We start from the raw sequence: 19,781 nt of genomic DNA, 5'->3' as shown, positions 1-19,781 counted from the left end.
CAGGATGCAAAAAAGAAGTTTATTACGCTACATATTCAAAGCAGCTAGATCAGTGACTCCAAGGCACTGGACATCTCCTACTCCTCCCAAGATTTTTGATTGGGTTCAAGAGATGTTATCAATAGCTCACATGGAGGAGTTGGCGGAAGCGACATCCACCTGGAGTAAATACTTAAAGGTATGGCAACCTTGGATGCTTAAAGACTCTCTGTCTTTTCATAGAGATGTTGGCAGACCCCTCGGTACCGGGCCAGTCTCTCCCTTCTGCCCTGCCCTTCCCAGCCCAACCCCTCCCCCCTCCCCCACAATATATTATAGAACTGGGTTTCCCTACGAGCTACCTAATTACACCCTTTTGCTCTTCTTTTCCTTATTTACTGAACGCTACAACTCCCTCTCTCCCCCTTTGTGTAACCCCTTCCCTGTACCCTATAGTGCATTTCCGATGCTTTTAGTTACGTTGCCCTTTAGAGAACACTCGGGCATACATCCGACATATTAAAAACATGTACTGAAGCTAGGGACAGAATCGGGTTCTCCTTTTGTCGCAATATCTGATTCGAACTTGAATTTGTTACCATGCAACCATATGTCTTTACATTGTATTGCTATGTTTTATTTCTATTGTTATACTTTGTCCGTTTGGTCCAATAAACTTGATTGAACCATAAAAACTGAACATATATTTATTGGTCAGCAGTTTCTTTACCACTGTTGCACATTTTTAGCGCTGTGTATTTCTTTATTTTATACTCATTATTTTGGGAGACAAGGTATTTTGAACAGAATGTAATGGTAAAGTACAAAATTAATTATTTTTCTAGATATATAGAATACATGTGTGATATGATGGCAGAGGAGCCAATAATTCCCCACAGTAAACCAATTCTCATCAAAGCCATTGCTATGACTCCAGTACCACTTTTCAGTAAGCTGCGCAATGGCTGTCGCCCCTTTTGTGAAGTGTATGTTGGGGATGAGAGGGTGGCAACTACATCTCAAGAATATGATAAAATGAGGTAAGTCACTTTAGTAAAATTTCAGTACAGTATGATACTATAAATACAGTAATATGCTTTGGAGGGTGAATGTTGGAACTTCCTATCTCTAGGCCTCCTGGAGCAACTTCTTGCCTTTTTCGTAAAATTGCTTTTTTTTTTTTTTTATTATTATTTTTGTAAATTTTTTATGTTCATGTTTTTTTTTAATCTGGGGAGGGAATTGTCTTGTGCTGATCTGGTTGATCACTGTTCAAAGTTTTGTAACAGTCCAGAGGGATGTGTATAGATCTGTGCAGAACTCTGGCTCCTTCCTATCATGATGTCATCACAGGTCTTAATCAAGGTCTCATAATCTTGAGATAGATTTGGCTCCTGTTCCTACTCCCTGTAGGCTGCTTTTGTGTGTAATGAAACCATACACCACTGAAACCAACTAGTGGCCAACTATATTAAAATATATATATTTTTCAATGTATGAAGCAATTTTTTATGCGTAAAGCAATTAAAAAGAGCACCATAAATGACAAAAGTAAACAATTCTCATTGATAAAAAATACATATTTGTCCTGAATAGCTGGCTACAAGCAAAGGGATTTATAGTGTTGTCCTTTTTTCTGTCTTTTATTGCAATATATAGAGATTTCAGGAGTGAAGATGGCAAAGCAGAAATTCCATTAGATGTGACTGTGCAAGGCGATGTATTAATTGTCATTTACCATGCTAGATCTACATTAGGGGGCAGGTTACAAGCAAAGGTAATAATTGATGTTATTTTAAAATGAACGTCCCTGCACTTCTGCAGTGCTGTAAATTAATGTATTCATTTGTTTTACTGGAGGTGGACCAGGAATGTTTAGCTGTACATGCAACCACATTTTGAAGGGGTTTGCTTCTGAGGCCACATTCACTCATAGCATTTACAGTGCTTTTATTCAAATGCAATGTAAACACAAGTGTGAACACGGCCTAGTCAAACAAATAGGTTCAAGATATAAAGCACACAAACATGCTCAGTCTGTGAAATACAATTTCATTGTGGCTAACCTGCTGCTTGTCCAGCTTTAACAGCAGATTTTCACTTTATTATCTATTAATGCTGCTTGGTACATCACAGCAGCGTGATTTTGTATATTAGGGAATATATGTTTATTAGCAGCTCTGTTTATTAGGACTGCATTACTTATGGTAATTTATGTTAATTAAGCACAAGTACTTCAGGAACAAGGAAGCGGATCACCAGTGCTTTGGGGGTGCATAGTACCCCCGAAGCCCGGAGGACGCTCTGGTAACACAACCAAAGCACTTGTGCTTCCATAACCTAAAATAAGGTTAATTTTCTACCCCACAGCTTTAATATGTAATATAGTGGAAACTGATGGTAGATTTCCTTTTATGAGGTTTTCCAGGAAAACATATGAATAGCCTTTTCCTTTTATATATTTATGGGCTATTGAACAAAGACAAGAACTATATATTTTCTAAAATTATGACTTTTGTAAGATTTAAAAATTGTCTGTTTTAGATGACGTCAATGAAGATGTTCCAGATACAATTCCATACTGGATTTGTACCTCGAAATGCAACAACTGTGAAGTTTGCAAAGTAAGTAGTTTAGTAGTAAGGATTTACAGCCAAGTTCTGGTTAGGTAACTACCACACAGTGCTTTTTAACCCTTTCACGACCCGTGACGTAATAGCACGTCACGGGTCGGCCGTGGGTGCATGGAGAGGGCTCACGCGCTGAGCCCTCTCCATAGCCGGTAAGTCTTTGCTGCATATTGCAGCAAAGGCTTACCGGTAACACCCGCGATCGGTGCTAGCACCGATCGCGGGTGTTTTCACCTCGATCGCCGCCGGCAATGCTGCCGGCGCCTTCAAAAGGATGGCGGCGCGTGGGCGCCGCCATCTTTTCGAGGATCGCTGCTCCCCATGATGTCATCGGGGAGCGGCGATCCGTCGCCATGGTAACCACGGGTCTCGCGAAGACCCGAGGCTACTTCAGGTTAACCCATGCATTACAATGTGCTATCAGCACATTGTAATGTATGAGTAGTAAAATCCCCATATACTGCCATACTGTAGTATGGCAGTATATGATAGGATCGTGCAGACCCCCTAGGGTTAAAGTACCCTAGGGAGTCTGAAAAGTACTAAAAATAAAAATAAAAAAAGTTAAAAAAAAATATATATATATAATAAAAAACCCTAAAAACTCAAATCACCCCCCTTTCCCTAGAACTGATATAAATATAAATAAACAGTAAAAATCATAAACACATTAGGTATCGCCGCGTCCAAAAATGCCCGATCTATCAAAATATGATAACGGTTTTTCACTGCGTTTAATCCCGTAACGGAAAATCGCGCCCAAAGTCGAAAATGGCACTTTTTTTGTCATTTAAAAAAATTTAAAAATTCTATAAAAAGTGATCACAAGGTCGAACAGTCCTAAAATTGATAACATTGTAAATGTCATCAAAATCCGCAAAAAACGACACCAGCCACAGCTCTGTAAACCAAAGTATAAAAAAGTTATTAGCGCCAGAAGATGGCAAAATCCCCCAAAAAAATTTTGTACAGGAGGTTTTAATTTTTTTAAATGTATGAAAACATTATAAAACCTATACAAATTTGGTATCCCCGTAATCGTACCGACCCAAAGAATAAAGTAGACATGTCATTTGGGGCGCACAGTGAAATCCGTAAGATCCAAGCCCACAAGAAGGCGGCACAAATGCGTTTTTTTTTTTACCAATTTCACTGCATTTGGAATTTTTTTCCCGCTTCCTAGTACACGGCATGGAATATTCAATACCATCTCTATGAAGTGCAATTTGTTACGCAGAAAATAAGCCGTCACACAGCTCTGTACATGGAAAAATAAAAAAGTTATGGATTTTTGATCATGGGGAGTAAAAAATGAAAATGAAAAAACAAAAAAGGGCCAGGTCCTGAAAGGGTTAAGAAAAATCTAGCCTTAAATATAACTTCATCTTTTCCCTCCTCTTTTGAGTCGCATACTGCTTAAATATTTCCTCTATTAACTTTGTACATGTACTCCTGACCCTGCTTTCTGGATATTGCCTCATTTCCTGTTGTTTTTGCTCTGTCATGTGCCCAAAACATTGTCTGCGTGTGCATATTTTTTCAGCTTCAATTGTACTAATCTTGTAATGTTCTCCTACTGGCTGCGAAAGCAGTGATTGTATTAGAAAAAAAAGTTAAACTCAGTTTGAACCTTACTATTCTTTTAGGTATGATCTGGATGCATGCGACATACAAGAAAAATACCCTGATTTATTTCAAGTGAATTTAGAGGTTGAAGTCTCTCCACGAGATAGGCCAGCAAACATCACTCCACCCTGGGAAAATCTTAACACCAAGCGATTGACTCCTAAAATTCTCTTTTCAAGCCGGGAAGAACAACAGGAAATGCTGTCTAAATTTGGTAACCTTTTTACTTTAGGTGTAGATGGGAACATGAGGGCAGGACAGCTGGGAATTGAACATTAGGTTATTTCACGCAAGCATGTCCACTACGCTTCTGCAAACAATGTATCTGTTTTCAGTACTTTTGTGTCAGCATTGTATCCGTGTTACTTGTAAAATGTGTTTTTGCACTTTGCAGGAAAACCTGAATTACCCAGGCAACCAGGGTCAACTGCACAGTATGAGGCCGAAATCTCCCCAGCAGAACATTCACCTGAACCACCAAGCTCCGATAAACCTATACAGAATAGCTTTTTTCAAACTCTTGACTGGCAAGGTACCTATGCAGTACAAAGCCATTGACATTGTATAGTTATACCCTGTAGTTCTACAATTCCTAAATCCCCAAAAGTGCTTTGATTACACTGAGGTTGGGCCTTTTCTGTGAGAATTTGCGGTAGGAATTTACTATTCGTTCTGTGACCTAACAGAACCATATGTAAAAGGAAGTGAATGTAATATTACTGGTGTCTGTATTTTGCCTCATAAGTTTGTTAATATATATGTTGTACATTCCTATGGGGGCCTCAGTGTGTCTTCTAATAATGCATATGAGAAACTGCCAGTATTGCTGTCGTTTCAGAACAGCTCATCTGATGGAGAGAATCCCTGACGGCAAGCTCTTCCCATAGCCCCAACCCCCCCCCCCCCCCCCCCTTAGCTCCAAATCTTCCAATGCTACTCATGGAGCAGATTTGTATCTGCATGTAGCATGTTGAGAAGTGGGAGACCTTAGACCTCATTTTATTGCATTATATACTGTAAGTATTTAATACCATTAAAAAAACAGCAATATTTTCAAAAACAAATTACAGTGGTCAAACTTCTCCTGTTCTTCTTGACCAAGTTTGCACACACTGCAGCAGGGATTTTGGCCCAGTCCTCCATACAGATCCTCTGAGAATCATTGTTGCCCCACGATGTAAGATCTTGAATGAAGCCCCGACATCTAGTGTTTCTTCCATTTTCTAATAATTGTGCCAACAGTTGTCTTCTCATCAAGCCTTTTGTCCTGTAGCCCATCCAATCCTTGTGCAGGCCTACAATTTTGTCCTTGGTGTCTTTAGACATTTGCTTGGTCTTGCCCATGGTGGAGAGGTCGGAGTGTTTGGACTTTTCTACAGAAAACAGGTTCAAACAGGTCTAATTAATACAGAAATGAGAGCAGAGTAGGAGGAGCTTCTTAAAGAAAAACTTACAGCACTGAGACAGAATCCTTGCCCGTTGGTAGGGGATCAAATACTTATTTCATGCAATAAAATGTGAATTACCGTAATTATTTAAAAATTATACAATATGATTTTCTGGATACTTATTTCCAAACTGTATGTGGGATCCGATTAGTTCTAATTAGTCAGATATATATAACCCTTTCTATGTTGAGACGTTCATTCATAAATGGCCCCCTTTATAACTATAAACCCTTCCTTGACCTAGGACTTTAGAATATTTTCCACAAAACTGTATACAGGCAGTCCCCGGGTTACATACAAGAGAGGGTCTGTAGGTTTGTTCTGAAGTTGAATTTGTATGTAAGTCGGAACTGTTTATTTTATCATTGTAATCCCAGCCAGAATTTTTTTGGTCTCTGTGACAATTGGATTTTAAAAATGTTGGGCTGTCATAAGATTTAGGATTAATAATAAAGCTTCATTGTAGACACCAGTGATAACTGTTATAGCTGATCATTGTACCCTAGGACTAAAGCACAATAAGTAACCCAATATCCAGAGGCCGTTTGTAACTAGAGGTCGTATGTAAGTCGAGTGTTCTTAAGTATCCATTTACTTGGCGCCACCATCTCTCTATCTTTTTCCCTCAGATCAGACTTCGTTTTACATATGACCGGTTTCACATTGGTGGTGGTCTGACACCTGCACCTTGCGCCAATCAGCTGCTCTTCCTGCAGAAGAAGGTATACTTGGAAAAAGGCTATGTCTACCGTATGGCTGGAATACTGGAGGTTTTATCTGGAGGTTTAAGTTAATAAGAGCAGGCCGGCATTACCACAGCACTATATGGTAGACAAAACTTTTTTCCCCCATATGTAGGTTCTTTCCCCCGGAGACTACCTGGTATAGCTGATTGGCGGAAGGTCCAGTTCTCACACTACCACCAGTCTGAGGTTTATATTAAGGGATGCTGATCAGTATCAAAATGTCCAGAACACCAGATTCATTTTTAATAGTTTTCTTCAAGGTTCATTCACACAAGTATATTTGTGGTCTCTAGAACAGATCTCTCTACTACAGCTACCACTCATTTCAGTGGAGGCATAGTGCTCTCTTCTAATATAGTTTAATGATGCAGTGTTTGCATTCTTCATTAGATGTTGCATATTGGTGCTTTACTTCTTTTTACCTAGGTGCAAACAATATTTTCAGGATAACCTTCTTAAGTACCCTATGTGTCATTTTATTTTGCTAACAGTTTATCATTGTTCCTGATCATAGATCAAATGGAAGGAAGAGATGTTACCATTGGGGTCCAGGAATACTCGTCTAGGGAAGAGCACAATGGAAGCTCAATTGACAATAAAAGTGAACCTTCTGATGAGGAGTTCTATGACTTTGGTCAAGTGCATAGTGCACTAGAAAGTGAAGAAAGAGGCACAATCAACATAAGTGAAGAAAAAGGCACAAGCATCATATCACCTGAATTAACTGAGAATTTATATGAATCAGACAATGGTGTAGACACTCCAAAACCTAAAAATGAAGAAGCCGATTTATTGGGACTGAATTCGTCACCTTCATTTGCAGATCACATATCCCTCCACTCCCAAATAAAGAATTCTTCCAGCAATGCAGCTTTGTTAGGCAATCTCTTCACAGACAATCCCTTTTCTAATGACTGCAAAACGGATAACCTGCTAGGCTCAGGAGAAGATTTCTTTTTCAGCGGCACGGCTCAGACATCTGCAGAATCTGCCTCCTCATTTGACACAACACTTTCTGCTTCTGGTAATGTATAGTTTCCATGCAGAGATCCAGAGTTATACATTTTACAGAATCCTCATATGTTTGCAAAAACCAAAATACACTTGTCTATACAAATTTATTGTAGTGCTGGCTTAAAATGTAAATTTCCCTTTCCACGTCATATTCACGAGATTTACAATTTTATGTGTCCTTTTTTTTTTTTTATACCAAATGTATGAGAGCTAAAAAGGTTTTGCTAAGGAATATAAAAACCAAGAGGATATTAACTAACTTTTTACCTTTTGTTACTGTGATAAAAGAAACCATCAGGTCTGAGGGACTAGGAAGCAGTGACTCTACACTGCCTTAATAACGATTCAATTCAGGGTCTCCCCCTTCTGAGAGTCAAAGCAGCATTGTAGCGGATGCAGGACTGCAGAAATACAGCCCTATTGAGTATGCATATTTCCTGGAGAACCCCCTTTTAACAGAAAACTTTCGCTAACTTTTTCCATTTTCGGATGAGATCTAATCTTCTGTTTGATAATAAAACAGGCCGGTTAAAGAGCGATTGACAGTTGACCGCATACTTGCACTCAAGGGGGTTGTCCACTCCTTAAAGGGGTTTTGCAAAGTTCACAAATTTTCCTCATGATGGGGATAACACGCTGATTACTGAGGGAACAACTGCTGGGACCCCACCAAGAACTGGGGTCCTTTTCTTACTATTGGTTGAAGAACCAGGCTGAGCATACATCTTGTTGCTCCATTCATTACTATGGGAGTGTGTAAAAGTGCCCAGCACATCGCTCAGCTATCTCTGGCACTCTCTAAGAGAATGGGAGCGCTGGAGATGGCCAAACAGCAATTTCTGAAACCTACCATATTAATATATGAAGCCACTGGACACATGCATGACCTGCCGTTCCACCCATTTGTGAGAATGGGACTTGAATTCCACAGATTACTTGGGGTCTGTTTTCATGATAAGTGTCCCGCAGCTGGACCGTCACAGAACAGCTTCCTATCCCTCTTCCTGTGGGAAGGGGACAACTCTCATACTTGATGCAACCCATTTAAGGTTTTAATCTGCCGTGTAGTCCATAGATAGACTCTCAATAATCCACAAGACAGGGTTCCATTTTTCTGTAGACTTTATGCCAAAGTGGCTAAAACATTTGGTTAAATTGACAAATGGTTCAAAGGTAGAACTGGCACATTGTCATCATTAGGAAATCTGAATTCTTTAAATCTTATCCCACAACTGCAAGCTTCTAAGGTGCTGTGAACAGAGAGGCCATTAACACTTAATGTTCAAAGAGCCCAGACACATTGTGTAACTATTTAACAGTTGATTTCTACTACTTATTGCATGCTGCATGGTGCTTCATGTGATGAAAGCTGCCATGCTGGTCACTATATAGATCCTAGATATAAAATATGCAGTGTTCAGTGTATTTACTTGTAGGAATCTCACAATATTAGGCAACTGGGGCCTATTCTAACATCGCTACTCTTCAGCTATTGGCTGAAACTGCATGGTCTACCTGCTTGGTCTTCCCCGTATGAACTCTGCACATAATACTAAAAGCTTTGTGATTCTTTTGAGCTTATTCTAGTAATTTTCTAGTGCAAATGAAGGATGAATCTTCTAAGGAATAGAGCGCTTGAAGTAGAATGCAGTGTTTTATTTCGTCATTTCTTATTTGACATTATGACAATACAAAATAAGTAAACATAAGCATTCTGTACCGTATCCTGAATATTTTGTCTAGCGGCCTTCATTTCAACCTGCTGGTTGATTCTTTTTTCATAGTCATTTTTTAAAGGGGCTCCTTCTTCTTGTAGTTTAAAATGTTATACCCATTCACATTGAACTAGAAAATGATCACTAGAATGGGATTTTCAATCCCCCTGTATCAGTGAATAGGTAAATAGGTAAAAATTCTTTACTTTGAGACTATGTTGTCAAATTTTATTACAGATCCATTTGATCCATTTGCAACCACTGTATCTGAAAATAAGTTGGGTAGTCCAGATTTGTTTGAAGGGCTGATCAGCCCACACTCTGCCTCTACTCCCAACGTGTTCCCGTCCACACATAGTGCTCCACCACCCGCTTCGAGTATGGACTTCTTAAATCTAGGTGAGTCCTAGTGAAGTTTAATATTGATGTATAGTTTGTTTTTTTAGTAATAAACATCATTTCAGGGGGGGGGCAGTGATCTCTTCATTATGACTTGTTAAACTGAACATATTGCATTTTTTTAGGTTTAATATTTGGTTTTATACATATCTATTGTATTTTTTTCTTATCTGTTTATTTTCAGATTTGTAGATTTTCTAACAACTAGTTACTTCATCATCCCATTACAGATTTTACAGTATTATGCCATTTATTGTTTTACAGTGTATCTTTTTCATTCTTTTTTTTTTATAGATAATTTCCCAACAACTCACAAAATAGTTTCTTCTGCAAGCAATCCAGATCTTTTGGGAGGATGGAATTCATGGGATGAACCCTCTAAACCTAAGGGATTTTCATCAAAATCCAATAAATCCGCCTTTGAAGGTATAGGGTACAATTATCATTGGCAAGATACAAATATTGTTGAAGTAAAAGTCTTCTGTTGACTTTAATGAATTGTACCTCAGGGACCTGCATCTAATTGATAAAGATCCCGTAAACGTTAAGAGCTGTGCTATGTATGCACAGCCATGAGTCTCCTCTTCTTGAGATAGGCGTGGGTCCCACCTCTATCTGAAATTTATGGAATATCTTGCGGATGGGAATACTCATTTTATGCAAAACAATATATATTTTTTTTTTGTTCAAATAGTAGTATAACAATGTTTATAATATATCCTGTTAGGAGAAATCTACCTTCACATCAGCTTGTAGTCCCTCCTTTTCTCCTCCTCCCCCTCACATAATTCAGCAAACTTCTAGTGAACCAGTTTCTTATGTCCCTGGACGCAGAACCATCAAAGCTTGAATTCAGTGTTCAACTCTCCACATCCATGACTTTATACAACCAATTTACATTTCACTTCAAAGTTGATTTTCTGGATGATGACACCTTAGCTTAAAGGTGGTTAGAAACTTGACAACATACTGACAGGGATTTTATAGGTAAATTCTGCTGACATGTTCCCTTTAAATATTTGGTTGTGCATAGTCGGTGTCTCGTTTCTCTTTTTTTGTTTCTCCTACATTTTGTTTTGGGGTGTAGATTGCATCCTGGCTGTGTTGCCCACAAGCAAGTAGTTAGTATAATCTGTTATACACAGGTCTACAATAGGAAATTGCGCACTCGCTGCACTTTCTGCTGAAATACATGTAATTAATTGTGAAATTACTTGCTGTACTGACAAATTTCACACGGACTAGCCAGATGTACTGTATAAACATTTTACATTTGAAGAAAACTTTTCTCCCTTGTAACTAGTAACTATGTCTCACTATATCTTTTTTCTAGGTCCGATCTTTACACCACCTAGCCAGATGAGTACATCTTCAAGTTCATCCTTTGTCCAAGCAAAGTCTACTACCTTTGACCCATTTGCTGAGCTTGATAGTCTTGGCTCTTCGTTCCAAAACAAAGGTAATCTAGTAGAACTTGATCCTCAATCCGATCATCTTCCTATTAAGTGTGTTCCCGAATACAAAGGTGTACAGACAGTTTCAGAGGCATAGAATCCAAACAATAGAAAAGCCAAGGAATAAAATGTGTGCAAATGTGTTATTCCATAACAGTTAAAAAAAATTTGTGTACAAGAAAGCAGTCCCAGGCCCTTTATGCGCTTTGGTGGTAAAAGTCTTTTCCTTAAACACAAATGGAAAAAAGTTTTTTTTTTTTTTTTTTTTACAGACCCACATGAGTAGTTGTTATGTTGCAATCAAAATTGTATTTCCCTGCAGAACCATTTTATATTCTGTTCACTGTACAGGGAAGCTGTAAAATTTCTGCTGTATAACTGACCAAAAACATTTTTCTACATACTTTGTTTTTACATCATTTTGTGTGCAGTCCAAATGACGCACTCCCTTTTTGTTATTTGGGCGATTATGGTTACAGAGATGCCAGATTTATGTAGTTTTGTCTTTAAAAAAATTAGTCTTTTATTATTTTTTGCAATTATTTTTTTTTTCCTATGCTATAGTTCTTCAGCAAAATCATTTATAACGCCCCCACAGTTGTTGACCCTCTCTTTACAATGAGCCCCCAGAGTGGCTCGTAACAGGAGCAGTGATGTAGTGCATTTACTGCACCTCCCTGCTGTAGGCTGATGGCCCTTTTCTCCATACTGGTGCTCCAACTTGATCTACTTCCAGAGGATTTTGCGTAGTCAGCGTGAACAGATGTCCTGCTGAATTGGGGACATCGCCAGGGGCGTAACTAGGGGAGGCAGGGCCCCATATCAGATTTCTGGAAGGGGCCCCCCCCCTTCTCCTTAAAAAAAAATACATACATATTTGTTCATTCACAAGTTTATACGCTTATATACACACACATAGGCCCACATTTACTAATAGTAAGGCAAAGTGCACTATGTGCATTTTTGCCTTGTTATCGTGCACGCGCCCACAGTGATGATTTTTTTGCAGATTTTTTTCCTGTTGCACTCCGTTCAAGGGGCATGTGCCACATTTCTGTCGGACATGCCAAGTACGCACTGGAACGCCCCTTTCTGTGCACAGGATTATGTTATGGTCTGCACAGTGCATCCATGACACAATACTAGTGCAAACACTTCATAAATTCATGTGCAACTAGTTTGCACATGTATTTATGTGCAGTCAATGCCAGAATACTAGCTTATTAAATGTGCCCCATACTGTATGGTATATAGACATAATATATACATCAAATACTTAGGCATACAGTATATTATCATACATACAGTATACAAACACATACAGTATATACTACATACACAAATACAGTAAACACATACATAGTACATACAACATATATGCACAAACATACAGTGTGTTTGTGTGTGTAATATAATATATATATATATAATATAATATATTATGCAGTTCTATAAGTACCCGTATTTGACGATAGAGGGCAAACTGAGGGAAGTTGGTGTTATCATTGTGTGCTGCCATCAAATGACAGCAAAACAAATTGCAGACTGATTGATAGGTTTGTTTGGATTTGGCAGCCATTTGAGTAAGACGTGTTTTGTGATTTTCTCTAAGATGGAAAAAGAGCAGTATCGTTCGCTAATTCGCTTTTTGTTTTTGGATGGGAAAAATTGTGAGAAGATAAAAGCAAAGTTGGATGCTGTTTATGGTTCAACGAATTTAAAAGTGGGTGAACATCCGTTTTTGATGAGGAAAGACCAGGATGCCTGGCAGACGTGGTTACAAAGGAAATCATTCAAAAAGTCACGACATGATAATCGCTGATCGACAAACAAAAGTGCGCAAAGTGGCAGAGGCTGTAGGTGTGTTGACCGGAACCGCAATTAATATTTAAAATGATAAGTTGGCGATGCTCACGGTGGACAACAAGCTGATGTAGCTGTTAACTTCGAAGCAGTCTTTGGAGCAATGTAAGCGAGATCCGAAGGTGTTTTTGCATAGAGTTGCCACTGTTGATGAAACCTGGATTCTTCATTACACACCAGAAACTAAGCACCAATCAAAACAATGGATTTCTCCTTGTGAATCTGCTCCAAAGAAGGTGAAGACAGTCCCATCGGCCGGAAAGGTCATGGCGACGATTTTTTGGGATGCGAACAGCGTCATCCTTATGGATTTTTTAGAAAAAGGAAGAAAGCTCACTGGACAATACTACAGTGAGTTATTGGACCACTTCAACAAAAAATTGAAGGAGACATGGCTGTATTTGGTGCAAAACGCACCAGGACATTCATCCGGAGTTGTCGCCGCCAAACTGCATGATTGCATTATGAATTGCTGCTGCACCCCCTGTATTCACCCAATATGGCTTCCTGCAACTTTTTCTTGTTCCCTAACATGAAGAAATGGCTCGCAGGTAAAAAAAAATTGGCTCAAACAAGGAAGTCATCGCCGAGACAGAGGCGTATTTTGGAGAGTTCGACAAATCCTATTTTTTGGAGGGGTTAAAAAAATGGCAGGAACGTTGGGAGAAGTGTATTTTTCTAAAAGGGTACTATGTTGGAAACAAAAAATGGAAATTGTGTCTTCATTTCTAACACGGGCACTTATTGAGTGTGTGTGTGTGTGTGTGTGTGTGTATATATATATTTATAATGTGCATGTGTATAGAAATATACATGTAAAGATACAGATAGAAGGTACATTGATTATACTTGCCTCATGCACCTCCAGCACGTTATCGGGATATGGGTCATGTGCCGTCACGTGTCCTCAGCCAGGAAAGAAGAGAAGGGACCAGAAAAAAAGTGGGCAAGCTGGGTGCTTTAACAAAGGCAGCAGCAGTAAGGATTTATGGGGTGCACCTGGAGGCATGGCCAAGTCATAATTTATTCATGCTGTACCTCCAGGGCCTTCCCTTCATGTCTCTGCTGATTGTAGCTGCCTACAGGGCCCGTGGCCTGGTGTTAATAAGGAGCTAGGTTCAGCAGGGTGGGCCCAGAGCCACAGCATGATAAATCATAATTATGACACGCCCATGCCTCAGGGCCCATTAACATGGCAGCAGTAACGCCACTGTCCCCAACCATGATAAAGGGTGTAGCTTTGCTTATAGTATTTACTAGCTATTTATTATCTCCCTATATTTTTCCAAATTTTTTTCAGGAGCTTCCTCACAATTTTCAGCCCGGCCCAGTGACAAGTCATTTCAAAAGAATCATTCCAAACCTGCTCCTAAATCGCAAACCACTAATCCATCATGGCAATCTCAGCCAAAAACTGCCATTAACACCAAGCCTAATTACAGTGCAAATTTTAGTGTAATTGGCGGTAGAGAAGAAAGGGGCATAAGAGCTCCAGGTTTCGGTAAGCCAGAAATCCTTTTTTTTTTTCCTTCTTATATTTGATATGTATGATCTCATATACCATTGTGTACAATTTTTAAAGGGCCAAAGCCAAAAGTGACAGAAAGTGACTTTGGGGATCTGCTCACGACCCAGGGATTTTCATCAAAAACTGACAGAAAGGGTCCAAGAACTATTGCAGAAATGAGAAGACAAGAGATGACTAGAGACATGGATCCCCTCAAGTTGAAGGTAATAATGTTTGTGCTTTGAAGGAAATCTACCATCAGGACTTCACCTATCTGGGTGGTTCCCAGTAATATCCCTAAACTATCCTTCCCTAACTCATAACACTTTCTAACCTAATCTACAATTTATCTAACTAATATGCGCCAGAATTTGGAAAAGAATTGCCCTATGTGTTGAGGGCTCAGCCTGTGAGCCCTCTCCATCTACTATTGTTGGCACCATAACACATCACGATGTCACGATATGTTATGGGGTTAAACCAATACACATATTGGTGCAGATTTATCGTTCACTAGCGCTTGATGTTCTCCCCACCACTCCATACTCAGATATATCTAGAAGCTGAATCCTCTTGACATGACTTGGGTGTGGCTGGGCAGCTCAAAGCCGGATTATAGAATTGCACTGTGACCTGTACCAGTTGTTGGCACAAGCTATAGCAAGCAGGTGCGTGGCAGAAACGCCAGTGACTCCACTTCCACTTGGCATTGAAGTGACAGAAGGTGGAAAATAGTCACAATTCTTGTTCTTGCATCAGGAATTGCGACTATCTTCACAGTTGTACAAGCTTTGATAAATTCCCAATTCCCATCATTTCATGGTCTTCCATGTTAGGTGAAGGGAGAAGGTCAACTGCAAGTAGGAATTGTGCTCAATCTGTCAAGCATCAACAGCCACACAAATGCAATTGCAGGTGGACACCTGGTTGCCACCAGCACATTGACCTGCTCTTTTATTTAAAAGTGGCATGCCACCATATCATCGGTGTTTTTTTTTTTTTCTTCTGTCATTACCCAATCAGGGCTGACAAGGACACTCTCTTTGAATAAAGGACTATTGGATGTTATCATTCTTCCTTCTCAAACGGTAACCGTACAGTGCAGAAGATGCTCCCAAATAGTTATTTTATGGTGAATGTAGTCGGAACAGACTTGTCTGAAGGGACAATTGATTTGAAGAGAATGGAGCAAACTGCCATTGTAATCCAAGAAAACATGTTTCTTGAATAGCTTTACATTTATTTTTTATGCAGATTTTAGACTGGATTGAAGGGAAAGAGCGAAATATAAGAGCTTTGATATCTACACTTCACACTGTGCTTTGGGAAGGAGAAACAAAATGGAAACCAGTGAACATGTCTGAGTTGGTAACACCAGATCAAGTGAAGAAATACTACAGGAAAGCCGTTCTTGTGGTCCATCCTGACAAGGTAAGACAACAAAGAACAACCTTATAGAATGCTACCTTATATTCCAATGATCACTGACTTTTGAACAAACTTTGTCTAAATAAATTGTACAAGTGAACACAGGAAGCTTTCTTATCATAGAAAAGTGACTCCACTTAAACACTTATATACTTTATTTTTAAACCTGCTGATGTATTACATCTTTATAACAAGACACAAGGGGAAGCAGGCCTCCCGCCAGTAGCTTGGAGACGTCTGCAAACTATAGAAAAACTATAGAACTATATAAAAACATCTGCAAACTATAGAAAACGTAGGAGTTAATGTTTTCAACCAGAATACAGTAACATTAAAGTGGTATTCCTGGAATATGAACGTCTGATAAAAAAAAACAAAACATGATGCTATAAATAAATGAATATAACAAAACTCAACATCATTAGTTACTAAATGGAGCTTAAATAGTTTATTTTTATGATTCACAAAATGTTATGGCCTCTCTAAAGTAGGTCAAGATGGCCAACACTGGCAGCTACAAATCCCATGATCCTTTAGTTCTCAGTAACTCCTCCTACCTCTTATGCTCTGCTCCCAGTGATGATCTAACAGACTGCCCTGCCCTGTTATCATAGTAATGATGTGTAAATGCAAACACTGGCCATACTACAACCAACCAAACATAGTGTTGCTCACATGACCTCCCCAGGCAGGTGTAGGACATGTGATGTGGACGTGTGACCAGAAGCCATCTTGTGTCCTGTGTCTTCTCCACACGGAGGAAATTAACAGACTGATTAAAGGGCCAGTAGCATTTTAATTCTTCATGACAGTCTATGACCACAGCATTTTTCTGATAAGGGGAGCAAAATTTTAAACAACAACTAATTACATATTAGCTTATATTTTACTTACTCAGTTGTAGATGAATTATGCTGATTCCTGAAATACTCCTTTAAATGGAGTTGTTGCTACATTGTATTGATTCGTGCAAAGTTTCTTAAAAGCTGAGGTACCCTGAATCGGTATTAAAACTTTTTTTTTTTTTGTAGGCCACTGGACAACCTTATGAACAGTATGCCAAAATGATATTTATGGAGCTAAATGATGCGTGGTCAGAATTCGAAAACCAAGGATCAAAAGCCCTTTTTTAAAATAGAGTCCCTTTTAAAGACCTATATTAAGTGTGTTATCTGGTCTGCTTTGTTTTTTAGTCTGTTTCACTCTGGTTTTAAGCTGTTCCCCCAACACAAAATCACAATCTATTTGTACATAGAAAGTTTACAGAGTGATATTATTTTTCCTAATTTCTGGCCGGCACGTTATCCTTCGATGTGATTGCATTCCAGACCATGTGTTTAGGGCATTATTCATTCCATCAGTAAAACCAAACTGTTTGAACTTGCCTGTTAGTCAGCAGTTTACATCCCAAACCTGGAAACCTGCAACATTCAATGATGGACTCATTTACTTAATGCATTTGTTTTCTAAAAATTGCTAGATGTAAATTTTTCAGTTATAGTAAATATGTAATCATAACCATTGCATTGTGTAAATAATTAAACACTTTTCTTCAAAATTATTATTTTTTTTCATACTTTCTTCCTCTCTGAAGATATCCAAAGGCATTCTGTCATTTTTAGTATAGTAGAAAGAAGCTCCCTGATGTTTTTGTTGTGTGATCAGATATGGCATTGGATGTTGTGTAGCAGCAGTGCCTGGTTTTACATGATGCATAAAAACGCTAAAGAAGGTTTGCTAAAGAAGACCCTTCAATAAGCCGATCTATTTATATGATGGCTAATCAATATTTAATCTTTTAAGGACCAGGTTTTTCCATTTTTCAGATTTGAACCTTTACACAGCCATTGGTGGGCTTATTATTTGATCCAATTGTACTTTCTGGTGGCACCAAGTAACATTGTGCAGTGTACTGGGAAACTGCAAAATAAAATTCCCAATGTGGTGAGATTGCAACTTTTTCCTATGGGCCCAATTGACACGGCTCCTTTATGCTTTGGACCAATATGGTGGCACTCCGCTGGTACTGCACAGGTACCACAGTCTAGTTCAGTTGCAGAACCTAAAAGTTTAACAGACCTAAAATACTGCAGACACTTTGTCTTTATTTTAGAGGGCTCCTTCCATGAGCAGCCTCTATGCACCCTTAATGACCCTTGACTTATCTTTGCACAACTGGTCAGTGAAAAAGTGGGTTTTACTGTCCATATCGGCAAGAAATGTGTATATAGCCTGCCAGACCCTGCCCCAGTGTATATAGCCTGCCAGACCCTGCCCCAGTGTATATAGCCTGCCGGACCCTGCCCCAGTGTATATAGCCTGCCGGACCCTGCCCCAGTGTATATAGCCTGCCGGACCCTGCCCCAGTGTATATAGCCTGCCGGACCCTGCCCCAGTGTATATAGCCTGCCGGACCCTGCCCCAGTGTATATAGCCTGCCGGACCCTGCCCCAGTGTATATAGCCTGCCGGACCCTGCCCCAGTGTATATAGCCTGCCGGACCCTGCCCCAGTGTATATAGCCTGCCGGACCCTGCCCCAGTGTATATAGCCTGCCGGACCCTGCCCCAGTGTATATAGCCTGCCGGACCCTGCCCCAGTGTATATAGCCTGCCGGACCCTGCCCCAGTGTATATAGCCTGCCGGACCCTGCCCCAGTGTATATAGCCTGCCGGACCCTGCCCCAGTGTATATAGCCTGCCGGACCCTGCCCCAGTGTATATAGCCTGCCGGACCCTGCCCCAGTGTATATAGCCTGCCGGACCCTGCCCCAGTGTATATAGCCTGCCGGACCCTGCCCCAGTGTATATAGCCTGCCGGACCCTGCCCCAGTGTATATAGCCTGCCGGACCCTGCCCCAGTGTATATAGCCTGCCGGACCCTGCCCCAGTGTATATAGCCTGCCGGACCCTGCCCCAGTGTATATAGCCTGCCGGACCCTGCCCCAGTGTATATAGCCTGCCGGACCCTGCCCCAGTGTATATAGCCTGCCGGACCCTGCCCCAGTGTATATAGCCTGCCGGACCCTGCCCCAGTGTATATAGCCTGCCGGACCCTGCCCCAGTGTATATAGCCTGCCGGACCCTGCCCCAGTGTATATAGCCTGCCGGACCCTGCCCCAGTGTATATAGCCTGCCGGACCCTGCCCCAGTGTATATAGCCTGCCGGACCCTGCCCCAGTGTATATAGCCTGCCGGACCCTGCCCCAGTGTATATAGCCTGCCGGACCCTGCCCCAGTGTATATAGCCTGCCGGACCCTGCCCCAGTGTATATAGCCTGCCGGACCCTGCCCCAGTGTATATAGCCTGCCGGACCCTGCCCCAGTGTATATAGCCTGCCGGACCCTGCCCCAGTGTATATAGCCTGCCGGACCCTGCCCCAGTGTATATAGCCTGCCGGACAGATCGCACAGAAGATATACAGGGGTCACCGGAAAGGTGAGTTTAGATATATTTATTTTTTTGACTCGAGTATAAGCCGAGTTTGGGTTTTTCAGCACATTTTTTGTGCTGAAAAACTAGGCTTATACTCGAGTATATAAGGTAACTAACAGTTATCCTGCCGTGATGGACAAAATCCATTTCACATAAAAGGTCCTGGGAATCTATCCTAAGTGCTTCTATTCACACTTCACCAAGCTTGCGTTTTTTCTATATTTTATATGTGGTATATTCTGACCCTTTGGCCTGTCTTTCTGGTTATCCCTATTGCCTATGAATTTGGTACTTCTTTGTCCTCTAGGTTTTGACTCTTTTTTTTTTTTTTTTTTTTTTTTATTTATTTCTTTGTCTTGTCCTCCACTGTTGTTTTTACTTAGAGTTTAGCAGGGGCTGCCACCCAGTTGCTTGCCAGCCCCTGGTGAAGAATTAAAAATAAATTGAAATTTGTAATTCACGAAAACTTGTTTTTTTATTTTTAAGGCGGTTGTCCAGTTATAGAAAAATTTATGTTAATGCTTATTGTTAAACAATC

General features: G+C 40.2%; 1 protein-coding gene across 1 annotated transcript in view; it reads left to right on the top strand.

Moving 5' to 3' along the window:
• GAK (cyclin G associated kinase) overlaps positions 1-17,370 on the top strand; it is a 56,013-nt gene extending 38,643 nt beyond the window's left edge. Inside the window, exons 16-28 of the mRNA XM_072112037.1 lie at positions 825-1,019; positions 1,639-1,756; positions 2,524-2,603; positions 4,256-4,449; positions 4,630-4,767; positions 6,944-7,453; positions 9,396-9,557; positions 9,852-9,983; positions 10,891-11,016; positions 14,175-14,375; positions 14,457-14,605; positions 15,636-15,812; positions 16,841-17,370. Of these exons, the coding sequence (XP_071968138.1) occupies positions 825-1,019; positions 1,639-1,756; positions 2,524-2,603; positions 4,256-4,449; positions 4,630-4,767; positions 6,944-7,453; positions 9,396-9,557; positions 9,852-9,983; positions 10,891-11,016; positions 14,175-14,375; positions 14,457-14,605; positions 15,636-15,812; positions 16,841-16,942 (2,284 nt within the window). The 3' untranslated portion in view covers positions 16,943-17,370. The remainder of the gene's footprint in view (positions 1-824; positions 1,020-1,638; positions 1,757-2,523; positions 2,604-4,255; positions 4,450-4,629; positions 4,768-6,943; positions 7,454-9,395; positions 9,558-9,851; positions 9,984-10,890; positions 11,017-14,174; positions 14,376-14,456; positions 14,606-15,635; positions 15,813-16,840) is intronic.
• The last annotated feature ends 2,411 nt before the right edge of the window (positions 17,371-19,781 follow it).

This window comes from Engystomops pustulosus, chromosome 1 (genome assembly GCF_040894005.1).
Source record: "Engystomops pustulosus chromosome 1, aEngPut4.maternal, whole genome shotgun sequence".
NCBI classification, from domain to species: Eukaryota; Metazoa; Chordata; class Amphibia; order Anura; family Leptodactylidae; genus Engystomops; species Engystomops pustulosus.
Note: the sequence above shows the minus strand (reverse complement) of the source record. Positions and strands in the feature narration are given on the sequence as shown.